At 37.5% G+C, this 13,264-nt stretch overlaps 1 protein-coding gene across 1 annotated transcript; it reads left to right on the forward strand.

Annotated features, from left to right (window-relative positions):
* Positions 1-1,849: 1,849 nt before the first annotated feature.
* LOC310717377 (lipoprotein lipase) lies at positions 1,850-6,667 on the forward strand. Its single transcript, XM_083525301.1, has 10 exons — positions 1,850-2,049; positions 2,352-2,512; positions 2,642-2,821; positions 2,935-3,043; positions 3,393-3,626; positions 4,575-4,817; positions 4,935-5,055; positions 5,273-5,449; positions 5,988-6,098; positions 6,190-6,667. Exons 1-10 carry the CDS (start codon positions 1,959-1,961, stop codon positions 6,302-6,304), a joined length of 1,542 nt encoding a protein of 513 aa, XP_083381427.1. The 5' UTR covers positions 1,850-1,958; the 3' UTR covers positions 6,305-6,667.
* The last annotated feature ends 6,597 nt before the right edge of the window (positions 6,668-13,264 follow it).

The raw sequence follows: 13,264 nt of genomic DNA on the forward strand, positions 1-13,264 counted from the left end.
AACACATGATGCTAAGAGTTTAAAAGATGCAGAATTTTCAAAAGGAACCATAATTAAAAAAGGTTTAAATAACTATTATAAAATCCTAATCACATGACACATCACAATATTAAGATCTAAGATCTTTTGACCCTTCCAGCCATGTGTGGTTCTTTCTCAGACTGTGACCAGAAAGCTGGAGGCAAACACTTGCATATGAGTCTTTGGAAGTCATGTAAAAAGATATGGTTTACATGGGTTCTAATGAAAGATCTTGAGTGGCCTGCTATAGAGCTCTGCTTTTAACCCTATTGAACACCTTTAAGATGAATTCGAATGCTGTTTGCTCGTATGGCCTCCTCATCTCACCTCACCTACATCAATACCTGATTTTACTAGAGCCCTTGTGACTGAATGAGCACAAATCTCCACAAACAGAAGAAAAGTGAAGATTATTATAGCAAAAAATGGAGACAGAATGTGAAATGTAAATGTAATTTAAAAGCACATATGAATCATATGGTCTGGTGTTCACAAACCTCTACCCATACAGTGTATAATAGAGTTTAGATAATATAATTTGTTGGAATTTCTTGTCTTGTAACCTGCGCACAAGGAGTAGCCAATCACTAAAGCCAATTCAGCTTTCTAGCAAAACCCAGACACAATTGAGTGCATCTGTCTGCTAAAGTGAATTTCTTTATGCCTTCCAGGACTTCCACATATTGTAGGTCCACAGTTAAAGAACTGGGTCTGACAGAGACTGAGCACTCCTGCACTGGATGCACTTACATAACCCGAGAAGACAAAAAAACAGTTTTAAATCATAGACAACAAAATTTTTTTAAGTGACACAGAACAAAAAGCATTTGTGAAGCAGCAATTGACAGATTAATGTGCATTTTAAATTCATAATGACAGCAACATATTTCCACTTAGGCCTGTGAACCAGTTTGTGACTCAGTGTGTGATATTTCGTTCAAGCCACATATTAAATAAAAATAAAAATAAGAAAGCGTACATTTGATTACTCACAATGTCCTCAGGAATAAAAATATCTTTTGACATCTATTTATTAAAATGCTGTCTCTGCACTACTTTAAATAGACCGATTCGTTTGACTCATGCTGCCCAAGAATGAGCCTGATAATAATAAGGGTCAATATTCTGATTTCCTTTATTTGTTCGTGTCTGTTCCCTTTTTTTTATTTTTTTCTGCACTCGTATTATTTATTATTGGTTTTATCAATAAAAAGCAAAGATCAGTCTATGTCTCGGCACTCAGTTTAATGGAGGTAATTTGTTATGCATTGCATAATATTTTATTATAAATTCTTATGCTGAATTATATTATTACGTAACATCTGACGTACAAACTTTTCCTAGCACATGGTTATTGGCACAGTGCCGAAACTCTGTTTGGGTGCAAGGAGTGTGCAGACTGGAATCAAACATGGTGCCAAGGACAATTCTTGGCACAGGATCAAAGATCAAATTTTTTGTATTTGTTTTTATAAAAAATAAAAAGCGCAAGAGTTCAATGAGTTAAAGCAAAGTCAAAGAGTCAGAGTAGGGTTTATGGTGGACTTGGTAGAAAAATTTTGATTCATTATATGTTGTTGCTTTTTTTTTTTCCATATTTGTCCTTCAATTATTATTAAGATATTTCATAAAATATTTTTCAAAACTAGAGTCACATGATCACTCCCACCCTCCTCCATAGGCTGAGTGACAGCTGGGTCATGCTTCTTGCTGTTTTTTTTTTTTTTTTCTTTTTTTTGGACGCTTAACCCATGCCCCCACATTCACATCCAGCCAATTAGAAAGTGCCAAGAGACCCGCTGCTGGTATAAATTCAAGGAGCAGCCACTCGCAGAGTATCTGTTGAAGTTTTCATCTCAATATATGTGTCTAATTTATTAAATCTATTTATTGTTACATTTACTAGAGCATTTTATTAAATATTCACAGACTCTACTATGGGAAAAGAAATAATCTGGATGTTGATCACCGGATTTTCTGTTATTTCATGCGAGTCTTTGTTAAATTCCTCTGACATACGTTCTGCAGGTAAGTGAAGGAGTTTTGCACTCTATGTTTAGCTGTTTAAAAAGCATACAAAATATTAATTATATATTATAACATTGCATTTTGTATATCAAGTCTCCAAAATATGCATAAATATAGTAACTATTAGTTTTTCTGATGTATTTCAGCTGCATTTCTGATTAATGTACATACAATAACATAAGCATTAATATAAAGAATACAATATTTAAGGAATCTAGAAGTTCACACTGATGTTAATTCTAAGTCTAATAAGTTCATACCAGAAACCAGGACTATAAGGGGCGTTCTTTCTTTATTACAAGGTAACACAGACTTTAGAAACATCCAGTCCAAGTTTTCGTTAAGAAACGCAGAGTTCCCGGATGAGGACTTGTGCTACCTCGTGCCTGGAATAAAAGCGACTGTATCAGACTGCAGATTTAAGCTCGATGCGCGGACCTTTCTGGTAATTCACGGCTGGTCGGTGAGTTTATAACCAGTATACATTCATATTGAATATCTAAGTGCTCTTTGTATTAGTTTGATGTATTCTATCCAAAACCTGAGCATCTTGATATAAATTGTTATAATTGTGTGTGTGTTTTTTTTACAGGTTGCAGGACTATTTGAAAGCTGGATCAGCAAGCTGGTGTCGGCTTTGTTCGAGCGCGAGCCCAACGCCAACGTCATCGTGGTGGACTGGTTGGACCGTGCCAGCCATCACTACCCCACCTCAGCTGAAAACACCCGACTAGTGGGCAGGGATGTGGCCCACTTCATCAACTGGTTAGAGGTACAAATTCATACATGATTAATTCCTATGACATAAACCTCTCTCTTTTTTATATTTATTCTAAGAGTTTATCATCTTACATCGCATGCTTTCTCTTTTTTATTTCTCTAAAGGTTATAGGCTACCCACTTGAGAAGCTCCATGTTATGGGGTACAGTCTGGGTGCACACGTAGCAGGCATCGCAGGAAACCTGTCTAACAACAAAGTCCATAGGATAACAGGTCAGGACCAAGTTTTTGTCCACACCATTTATATTCCACATACTAATATTAATTGGGATGTACTTGCTCGGCTCATATATCAGACCTTGTATACAAAGCAAGCATTTGTTGGGGTTTTATTTATAGGCACGTCAGCATTTGTTTAGCCATTTGTTTAGATTTCTTTATAAATTGATTATCCAATGATAATGCAAAAATTATCCAAAAACATTCCCTTTTATAATTAATTTATTATTACAATTAGTTAATTTTTTATGTATGCTACTGGAGACAATTACATATAATATTGTTTTTTATGCATTACAGAAAGGTAGATTTATTATTTAACATTTTTTCCCCCTAATTTTAGGCTTTGACCCGGCTGGCCCGACCTTTGAGCATGCCGAAAAGCCAAACCGACTCTCTCCTGATGATGCGAAATTCGTTGACGTCCTGCACACGAACACCAGAGGCAGCCCGGATCTAAGCATCGGCATCCAGAGACCCGTAGGCCATGTGGACATCTACCCCAATGGTGGCACCTTTCAGCCTGGCTGCAGCCTGCAGAATGCCATGAGGATGATTGCTACATATGGCTTGCACAGTAAGTTATTTTGTTTACATTGACATCAATTATAATTGTTTTACAGATACATGGATCATGTATTTATAATTTCAAATTATTCCTGTGGTAACGATGGGGTCCTGTGGTGTTTAATGCCATCAATCACTAATTATTCAGTAACTACAGTGGAACTAGTAGCGTTTACAAGAATGAGACGTAGAGCTGCTAAGTCTTCCCAGAATTACACGTTCTATGATCTCTGATACTGTCCTGAATACCATATTTTTCGGACTATAAGCCGCTACTTTTTTCCCACGTTTTGAACCCCGCGGCTTAAACAAAGATGCAGCTAATTTCCCCGGTTTCACAAACTTCAAGCCAAAAAACTGAGCCCCATAACATTAGACCAATGAAATTTCCGAACGGAAACCTCACCTGTGTTCTGAGCTGCACGGCATCGGGAGAAAAAACTTCCATCGGGTGATTTTTAAACGCACAACGATGCCAAAAGATAAACTCCCGAGAGAAATATTTGTAAAAGGAAGGAGGAAGACAGTGAACAATGATTTTCTTGGTCGCTACTGTTTAGATACAAGCCGTTGTAACGCGTTGAGTCAGGGTGAAGGGATAGCTGGCTTCTGGCATGCTATTCCCAAAATACCGCTATGTTCCTAAAGAAAGCGCAACATATTTCACCCGTTACACCATGTGTAACGTGTCTTTCGTTAAAGCCAGTGTAAAGTACATTAGTGTAGGCTTATAGACAGGTGCGACTTATTTATGTTAAAAATAAAAATATTTGTAAAATTCCACTTTTTACTACAAAGTAAATTCAGCCTAGTAGGAAATGTATATAGATTTGTAATAGCAGGAAACAGTTGATGTATGCTAACTGGTAGCTCCTGGGAGCATTAACTGGTCAAAGATTTATGATGCCTGAAAGATATATTTCTTGTGACGTCAATGCTCCACCTGCATTTTCAACAGACATGGACCAGCTGGTGAAGTGCTCCCATGAGCGCTCAGTGCACCTGTTCATCGACTCGCTGGTAAATCAGGATCAGCAGAGCCTGGCTTACCGCTGCAGCTCCAAAGAAGCTTTCTACAAAGGCCTGTGCCTCAGCTGCCGCAAGAATCGCTGCAACAAGCTGGGTTACAATGTCAACAAGGTCCGAACAGCCAGGAGCACCAGAATGTACCTCAAGACACGTGAGATGATGCCCTACAAAGGTATGTGAAAAACATCCGACTCAGTATTATTTTATTTGCTAATGTTATTGATTTGCTGGCTTGTATGGTCTTTTATTTGTGCTATATTAACATACATGACATATTCTTTTCCTCTAGTTTTTCATTACCAGATTAAGGTACATCTGTTCAGCCAGAATGATTTGGCCTTGGATAACCAGCCTGTGAAAATATCTCTGTATGGAACTCTTAATGAGAAAGTAGACATTCCAATAGTCGTGTAAGTGTAACTATGAAGCCATCTTTTAAACTATATTTCATTATTTAATTATCAATAACTACTATTAATTCTGCATATACACACCACATTGATGCTATATTGATGTAATAGTAGATGGATATTGATGTTACATATAAATTGTAAATTCTAAAACAACTGTAAATGAACTTTTTATGTTCATTTGGGTGATATGAAAGTTTCTCCTGCTTCCTCGCAGGCCGAGCATGATCACCAACACCACCATCTCTTTCCTGGTCACCTCGGATGTGGATGTAGGGGATCTGCTGATGCTTAAGATCCAGTGGGAAAGCGATTCATACCTGCCAAGCTTCTTCAGCACAAACCAGTTTCTGATTCGCAAAATGAGAATTAAATCCGGCGAGACGCAAGCCAGGTGAGTAGCGTTCATGGTAAAATCATGAAAAAAGCTATTTCTTTTCTGCATCAACTTAAAAATTAAATGAATCATAATTCATTTTTTACTTTGAAAAATATTTTATTTAAAGAGCAGTTGAATAATGTTTTAAAAGCAAGTCATTGCTAGCTGACTAGCTGTTTTTCCTGAGGTAAAAAAAAATGCTTTGAATTAAACCTCTTTCTTATATTTTTCTTTTGCTAAAATTCCATTCACTATTATGTTAAATACCTGCAGTTATTGTAGTAGGAAATGTATGTAGTCATGGAATAGCATGAGAGGCATGTTAGCTTCTGGAAAAATTGAATAGTCAAAGATTTCATGCCATTTCAACAGAGATGCCATTTAGCTAGCTAGCGACGACCTTCAAATCAGGTTTCTACAATTTTACTTAACGTAGAAAGAGAATGTAGCTCTTATTATTGGTTCCTATTCCCTAACACACAGGTACTAAATTATGGGTGCAGAATGCATGTATGAGGAATGCGAATGTGAACGTAACCTTTTTCTTTTCCAGAGTTTTGCTCAGACCCAAGGATGTGGATTTTGCCAGGCTCACTCAGGGCTCCAACAAAGTGATCTTTGTAAAATCCAAAAGCAACAATCTATACAGCAGGAGAGAGCAGAGGTAAAGACAACGGGATAAAAAAAACGAATCCAGTGTGTACGATCTTCGAACAAAACATCTTCTTGGTTCTAAGCGTTTTAATTGTTTTCAGGTTGCACAGGCTTAAAATGCATGGCAGCTTCTTCAAGCAGGACAAAAACGAGACATCGGCAGATCCGGAAAAGCAAACGGAGATGAGCAGAAAGATGGTCAAGCAGAGTTCCTGAGGCGGGTGCTGTGAAACGTATTGCATTTACGATCGGACGAAAGAGTTTGGAGGTTTTATCATTTGTATACAATTTATATAAGGTGGGCCTGTATGCAGTATTAGAACATTAGAACCACATTAATTGTGACTGTAGGATATTTTGTGCATAATCACATAACAATTTGCTGTTACATAGCACTTTTTATGTTTACTTGTATCCTATTGTATCAATGCTACTTTAAAATGATTTGGTGTATATATATATAACATATCCAGTATGTTTCTTGCTTAAATATCTCTTACATAACAGTTCAGATCTAGGATTCAATGCTACAGCTACCTCTGCCACAAAATTCAACATTCCAACTGGGAATTCATGTTTTTTCTTAACACATATTTAAAACACAAGTCAAAATTCCAGGCAAAGAGTGTGGGTTTTTTTGTTGTTGCAGTTTTTAATGTATAATATTGTTCGTCTTATGTGTCTGTAATATATTTGTACTATAACAAATGCCTAGATTTATCAATGTACAGCATAGCCGTAGGTCAGATCTGTAGATTTTACCTGACCGGTTTTCCAGAATCATTAGAGCACAGAGATTGTACATCTTTTTGGAGATTTTTCTACCAGTTATAAAGTAAAAATTGAGCCAATATGATATTAAATCCAACCCTTAATCATGCAAGTGCTGTTTTACCAACATTGCCTTTGTTTTGGATATTTATTTCAACCTGTCTTACTTTGTATTGTGTATATATTGTGTCATTAACATAAAGTCTTGTGTACTTTGTATTTGCAAATGTAAAGATAAATGTAAAAATAAATATATTTCCATACATAAAAAAAAGTGCTTTATATAAACAAGATCTATTTTTTCATAACACACTGAAGGAACAGAAATTCACACCACAATCCCTATTCATTGATATTCCCCTCCCCAAAAACCCCACAAAAAAAACAAATGTTTTACACAACAGTTACACTTGTGCTGGTCTTATAGGATTGAATAAATGGCCAACTGCTTCTCTACATTTTAAACCATTTACATTTTAACTCTGATGGACAGGAACCATTGGATACACACACCCACATGTCTTTAGAGTAGCCATATGCCCACAGTTGGCTGTAAGAAGGGCTTTTACTCCAGTGTGTGTGTGTGTGTGTGTGTGTGTGTGTGTGTGTGTGTGTGTGTGTGTGTGTGTGTGTGTGTGTGTGCACGCATGTGTCCAACAGGAATGAATGGCTGAAAGCGTCCTCTGTTTTGCACTGTGGACATTTGAGAATTTCACACGCCATGTAATTCTATTCGCTACGCATGCTGTTGCTGCACAAAATGAATTACACAGTGTGTGTGGTGTGTTTTGAGTGTGTTGTGTGTGTGTGTCCATGAAGCACTGTTGGAAACAGAGGTAAGGATGTCGAATCGTAACTGGCACCAAAGTGTAAAAGGATGTTCAAATCAGATTTTTAGTAAAAGGCTATTTATATTGTAGATTTCTGCAGCTTGGAATTCGACTTTTAAAGAGGGTTTGAAGAGAAGATCATGTTTGGAGAAATGCCGCTCCTTTTTTCTGAAGAATTTGGTCACCTGCCAACTCCAATTGCCCGTTTCTTCTGAACGCTCCTCAAACCGCAACTATGAGCATCTCATGATGATAAGGCTGCACCACTCAGGAACACTAGGCTAGGCTATAGACGTGCATTCAAAGGAAATTTCTAATGTTTCATAACTTAGGACGATATAAACAAGCATTTTGTATGAATAAAAGAAAAAGACTCCACTGTAAAAGTGACTGTAGGCCATGAGTTTATCAGGTGTGGAAAAAGTCTCCACAGACGTTGGTGTCAGTGATCCAGTGTGTGCTACAGGCTTCAGCTATGCCATGATCTAGCCAGATTCTGTCTCATGTTTAAGCACTTTCCTCTTGTAAACAGCTGGACGATTACAGTAGAGACGTGTGTTTTTTTTTAATAATTGGCGATGTGAACTGGTGATACGAGTGGCAGTGGTTTAAACACTTCCTATGGCTTTTCTATTTAAACAGAAAGGCGTGAGAGAGATCAGTAGAATGCAACACATTTGGGTGAATGTTTGTGTGTGTGTGTGTGTGTGTGTGTGTGTGTGTGTGTGTGTGTGTGTGTGTGTGTGTGTGTGTGTGTCGGGATGTGTGTGTTTGGGGGTAGGTGGGTGGGAGGGTGAGTGTGTGATTCATGATAACAATGTTAACAGTAAACGGTCTTGTCTTAGTGCTGCAGAGATGTTTGTGTGTCTCTGGTATGTCAGAATTGCATACTACAGATGTGTCAACCATGAAAACTGATTCTGGGTTAAAAAATCAAACACAAAACTCAGTAATTACAGTGTTATAGCCTTGGTGTAGGTATTTATCAGAGCTCAAAGCCAGAAATATGAAACGAATTTGCCTATATGAGGCAGTGTGACTATTTTTATTTTATCATTGTAGCCAGCAGTGGTGGACGAAGTACACAAATTAAAGACACAAGTTATATAAAGTAAAAGTGCTCTCTTGAAACTTTCACCTGAGTAAAAGTACAAAAGTATTTGCCTTCTAAAGTACTTAGGAATCAAAAGTACTATGATCTATAATGTTCCTATTATCATTTTTGTCACAAGACTCTTTGCTTAATCAATGTAGTGAAGGATGGATGCCCTTTCTAACGCAACCCTCCCCATTTATCCGGGCTTGGGACCGGCACTAAGAGTGCACTGGCTTGTGCAACCCTAATGGCTGGGGTTCGGTTCCCTGACCAGGAATTGAACCCGAGCCGTGGCGGTGAGAGCGCCGAATCCTAACCACTAGACCACCAGGGATAAAATGTCCATGTAAAGAATTAAACATAACTTTTTTGAATGGTCTTAAAATACCATATTAGAAAAAGAGTATTTACATTTATGGCATTTGGCAGACACTCTCATCCGGCGCAACTTATATTTATCTCATTCATACAACTGGCAGCTATGGGGGGAGGGGGTGGGTGGGGGTAAAAGCCTTGCTCAGGGGCCCATGGGTGCCTCTTGCTGTTGCTGGTCATTTCATGACCTTGAAATCAAGAGTCTAATGCCTTAACCACTAAGCTTCCACCTCCCTTTAATATAAACCTGTGTGCCACAGCTGCTGTTACAGAAAATGAATCTGTTGTACCCTCATGCTTTATAAATGAAGCCATTTTGTGCTTTTTTTCTTATTAATAATAATCCACTGTGGGACTGGACATGTCACATGACTCCTTTGGTAGGGCTTAAGGAAACTCACACATAAGCAATGGCCCCACGAACCAATCTTTATGTAATGTATTTCTGTCAGATACCGTTACTGCGTGTCTCCTCTTCGTGTCTTATCGCTGATTTTACCCACAGGGACGTTAAGAAACGTTGTGAGAGGCGGACGAATGTCAGCGCAGCCTTAAAGCCTCAGACGGGAGGTCGTGTTGCAACACACGCTGCTGCAAGAGGAGAAAATTATTGATGTAGTCTGTAGGAGACAGGAGACAGACTCCACTGAGCAATCTGCCAGTCTTACACCAGTGCTTCATGTCATGTTACATTATGTGAGGGGTTCAAGCCAAAAATTTATCCAAATCCATTTGGACAGTGGTTTGACTTCAGTGCCAACAACGGAAATTATTATTTTATTTTTTATTTATAATTCCATATAAATGAGTAGGAATATTCAAGAATTTATAAACAGGAACATAGAGATCCATTACGCAGACCCAATTATTGTTTAATTTTAATTTTATTTTATCTAGCCTTTTAAAACTATTTTGGATCGATCGATCGATCGATCGATCGATCGATCGATCGATCTATCTATCTATCTATCTATCTATCTATCTATCTATCTATCTATCTATCTATCTATCTATCTATCTATCTATCTATCTATCTATCTATCTATCTATCTATCTATCTATCTATTTCTTTTTTTCCTTTACATTTCATCTTTCTGTTATGGTAACCAAAGATTTCTGTAAAAAATAATGCAAATTATTTAATACAATCTTTTTTTACAGACTGTTTGATTGCATCTGGAGTGGTTTTTATGGCTGTCATTAGTGTTCATGGCTGATGGATTGATGACTCGACAGCATGTTGGGAAAGTCATGCCACAACCCTGAAAACAAGGGGAGAGGTCAGAGAGAGTGAAAGAGAGAGAACGAGAGAGAGAGAGAGACTCTTATGAAAGAACATTCCTGGCATGATCATTGCACAGTGTTTTATCAGACCTGTAATGTCTGGACGATTTGCTTGAGTTCGCCAATCTACAGTATTTTTTGGAACTGGTGCTCATGCTGTATCACAGGGCTCTGTAACACACTCAGAGTAAAGCACTATCTGCCCCCTTCCACATACATGAACTTACAGATGACCATGATTGGATAGTGTCACTGAGATTGACAGGGCAGAGAGCATATGCCATTAATCCCTCTTTTCCTGAAAGTATGACCAGTTTGCTTCTCTTGTAGTTCGTGGGATGAATGATTGTGGCATTGTCAGAATTTGTCAGGATTTTAAACAGATAACATTGAGCATAGATTCACAGACTGGATGACATTTAAACAAATATGTTGTCTATTGTTTTAATCAAATGCTTTTTATATTTTATAAATTCACAAATACAGAAGTTGTCTTATAATACACAAATTCCTTTTATGTATTATAATTTTTTTAAAAATAGGATTTTAAGTTTAACTTCGAAGCTACTGCCAACCTTTGATAGAATCCGCAAAAAAAACAACATACAAATGTTTAAAAAAATAAAGTTTTTCTCTATTTTTCCCAATATGCTTCTAATATCTTGTGTTATTTGTATTGTCTTGTGTTGTCTTGTGTTGTCTGTCTGTCTGTACTGTTTTGTCTGTCTGTTTATACTGTCTGCACTGTCTGTCTGTACTGATTTTCGTCTGCACTGTTTGCACCAGGTTGCACTCGATGCACTTTATGTAGCTTTTTGTTGTGTTGTAGCTCTATGTTGTTCAGTGTAGCACCAGGGTTCTGGAGGAACGTTGTCACTTTTTACTGTGTACTCTGCACCACTGTGTATAGTAGAAATGACAATAAAAGCCACTTGACTTGACTTGATTTGACGAATATATACAAACCCAAATTCAAAGAAAGATTGGACACAAATACAAATCTGATTGCAATGATTTCCAAATCTCATTAATCCACATTCCTTTCACAATAAAAAAAAAATCCAATGTATAAACTGAGAATATATATAATTTTAAGGAAAAAATAAGGTCATTTTGAATTTAAATTAAAAATTTCGATTTGTCTTACAGTTTTCCATTTTCCCTCAGTACATTTCGAATGAGCTTTGGCCCAGAGAGGATGACGACGCTTCTGGATCAAGTTCACGAGTGTCTTCTTCTCAGCATGATAGTGATTTAACCTGCATTTGTGGATGACATGGCAAACTTTGTTTACTTACAATGTTTCTGGAGATGTTAATGAACCCATGCAGCGATTTCTACTACAGAATCATGACTGTTAAATGCAGTGCCGTCTGAGGACCCAAAAATCAAAGGCATCCAATATTGATCATCAAGTCTTTCACAGATTGGTGAAGCTCTGCCCATCTTTACTTCTGAGAGACTCTACCTCTCTAAGATGCACTATTTATACCCAATCATCTTACTGACCTGCTGTCAGTCAACCTCCTTAATTGCCAAATGTTTCTCCAACTGTTAAATTCAGACTTTTGTTTCCCCGTCCAACTTTTTTGCGATGTGTTGCAGCCATCAAATTGAAAATGACCTTATTTTTTTTCTCTTTAAATGGTACATTTCCTCACTTTAAACATTTGATATGTTCTCTATGTTGTATTTCTAATAAAATACAGGTTTTATTAGATTTGCAAATCATTGCATTCTGTTTTTATTCTCATTTTACTCAGTGTCCCAACTTTTTGGAATTGGGGTTGTAATTATTTACAAACCCCCCACCCCATGCCTGAAATAGTCTCTAAGAAAAACGTAGCTGACGCTTGGCCACATATTTCATAATGCAAGAAATAACTGCTGATTGCTGCACTATAAGATAAGATGATTAAGAAACTGCAACTAAAAAAAAACAACTATTTTTGAAGAAAAAGGAATCACAGCAACTATGGCCCACGTGGCTATTTTAGTACATGAATTTCGATATTGGTGCGTCATGAAATAAGTGAAATGAGTCACATATACACTCGGGTTTCGAAGGTTTTGAAGAATTAGTGCACTGCTGATGCAGCTTGGTGTCTTAGGTGTGTCACGTCAATACGGCATGTCAAGGTTAAACGTGTCTATAAATCCCCAGCTCCATAAATAAGCTTCTGATGTTAGAGTCATGACCCAAGTGAGACTGATCACATGCTCCTATAGACATGAGGGCAGGGAATTGAAGAGAGAGCATCGAAAAGCTGCTTGACATGCGTCTGCTTTTTTGCTGCACTAAAGCAGGTTGCATTTGAAAGACTTTATGCTTTAAATAAACAAGGACGCAATGTTTGGCGCTCGTCTTTTCAGCAAAGCATGCTGTACTTCTTTCTAATTCTACTAATTCCACAAATGCAAAGAGAGATTTTCTTAATAATTGTGAATGAATAAATAAACGAATGAAGGAAAGTAGGCATTGTTCACAAGTAAATTCATACACTACACACTATTTTTAGGTTTGTGGTTACACTCAGAGGTGTTAGGAAGAGAAAAATTAACATCAAGTGACATCTAATGGTGATAACAAACATGACATATAGGAAGGAAGGGCATCCAGCGTAAAAGAAAACCTGCCAAATCGAACACGCGGATCATAAATAAGGATGATCCGCTGTGGCTGTCGCTGTGGCGACCCCTAATGGGAGAAGCCGAAAGAAAATTACTCCTTTATTGGTGCAGTGTGTCTCCAGTCAGACAGGGGGCGCTAGACAGACCTGTACTGTGGTTACAGCAAAAAAAAAAAAAAAAAAAAAATAT

The sequence above is a fragment of the Silurus aristotelis genome (assembly GCF_946808225.1).
Source record: "Silurus aristotelis genome assembly, chromosome: 22".
Lineage (NCBI taxonomy): Eukaryota > Metazoa > Chordata > Actinopteri > Siluriformes > Siluridae > Silurus > Silurus aristotelis.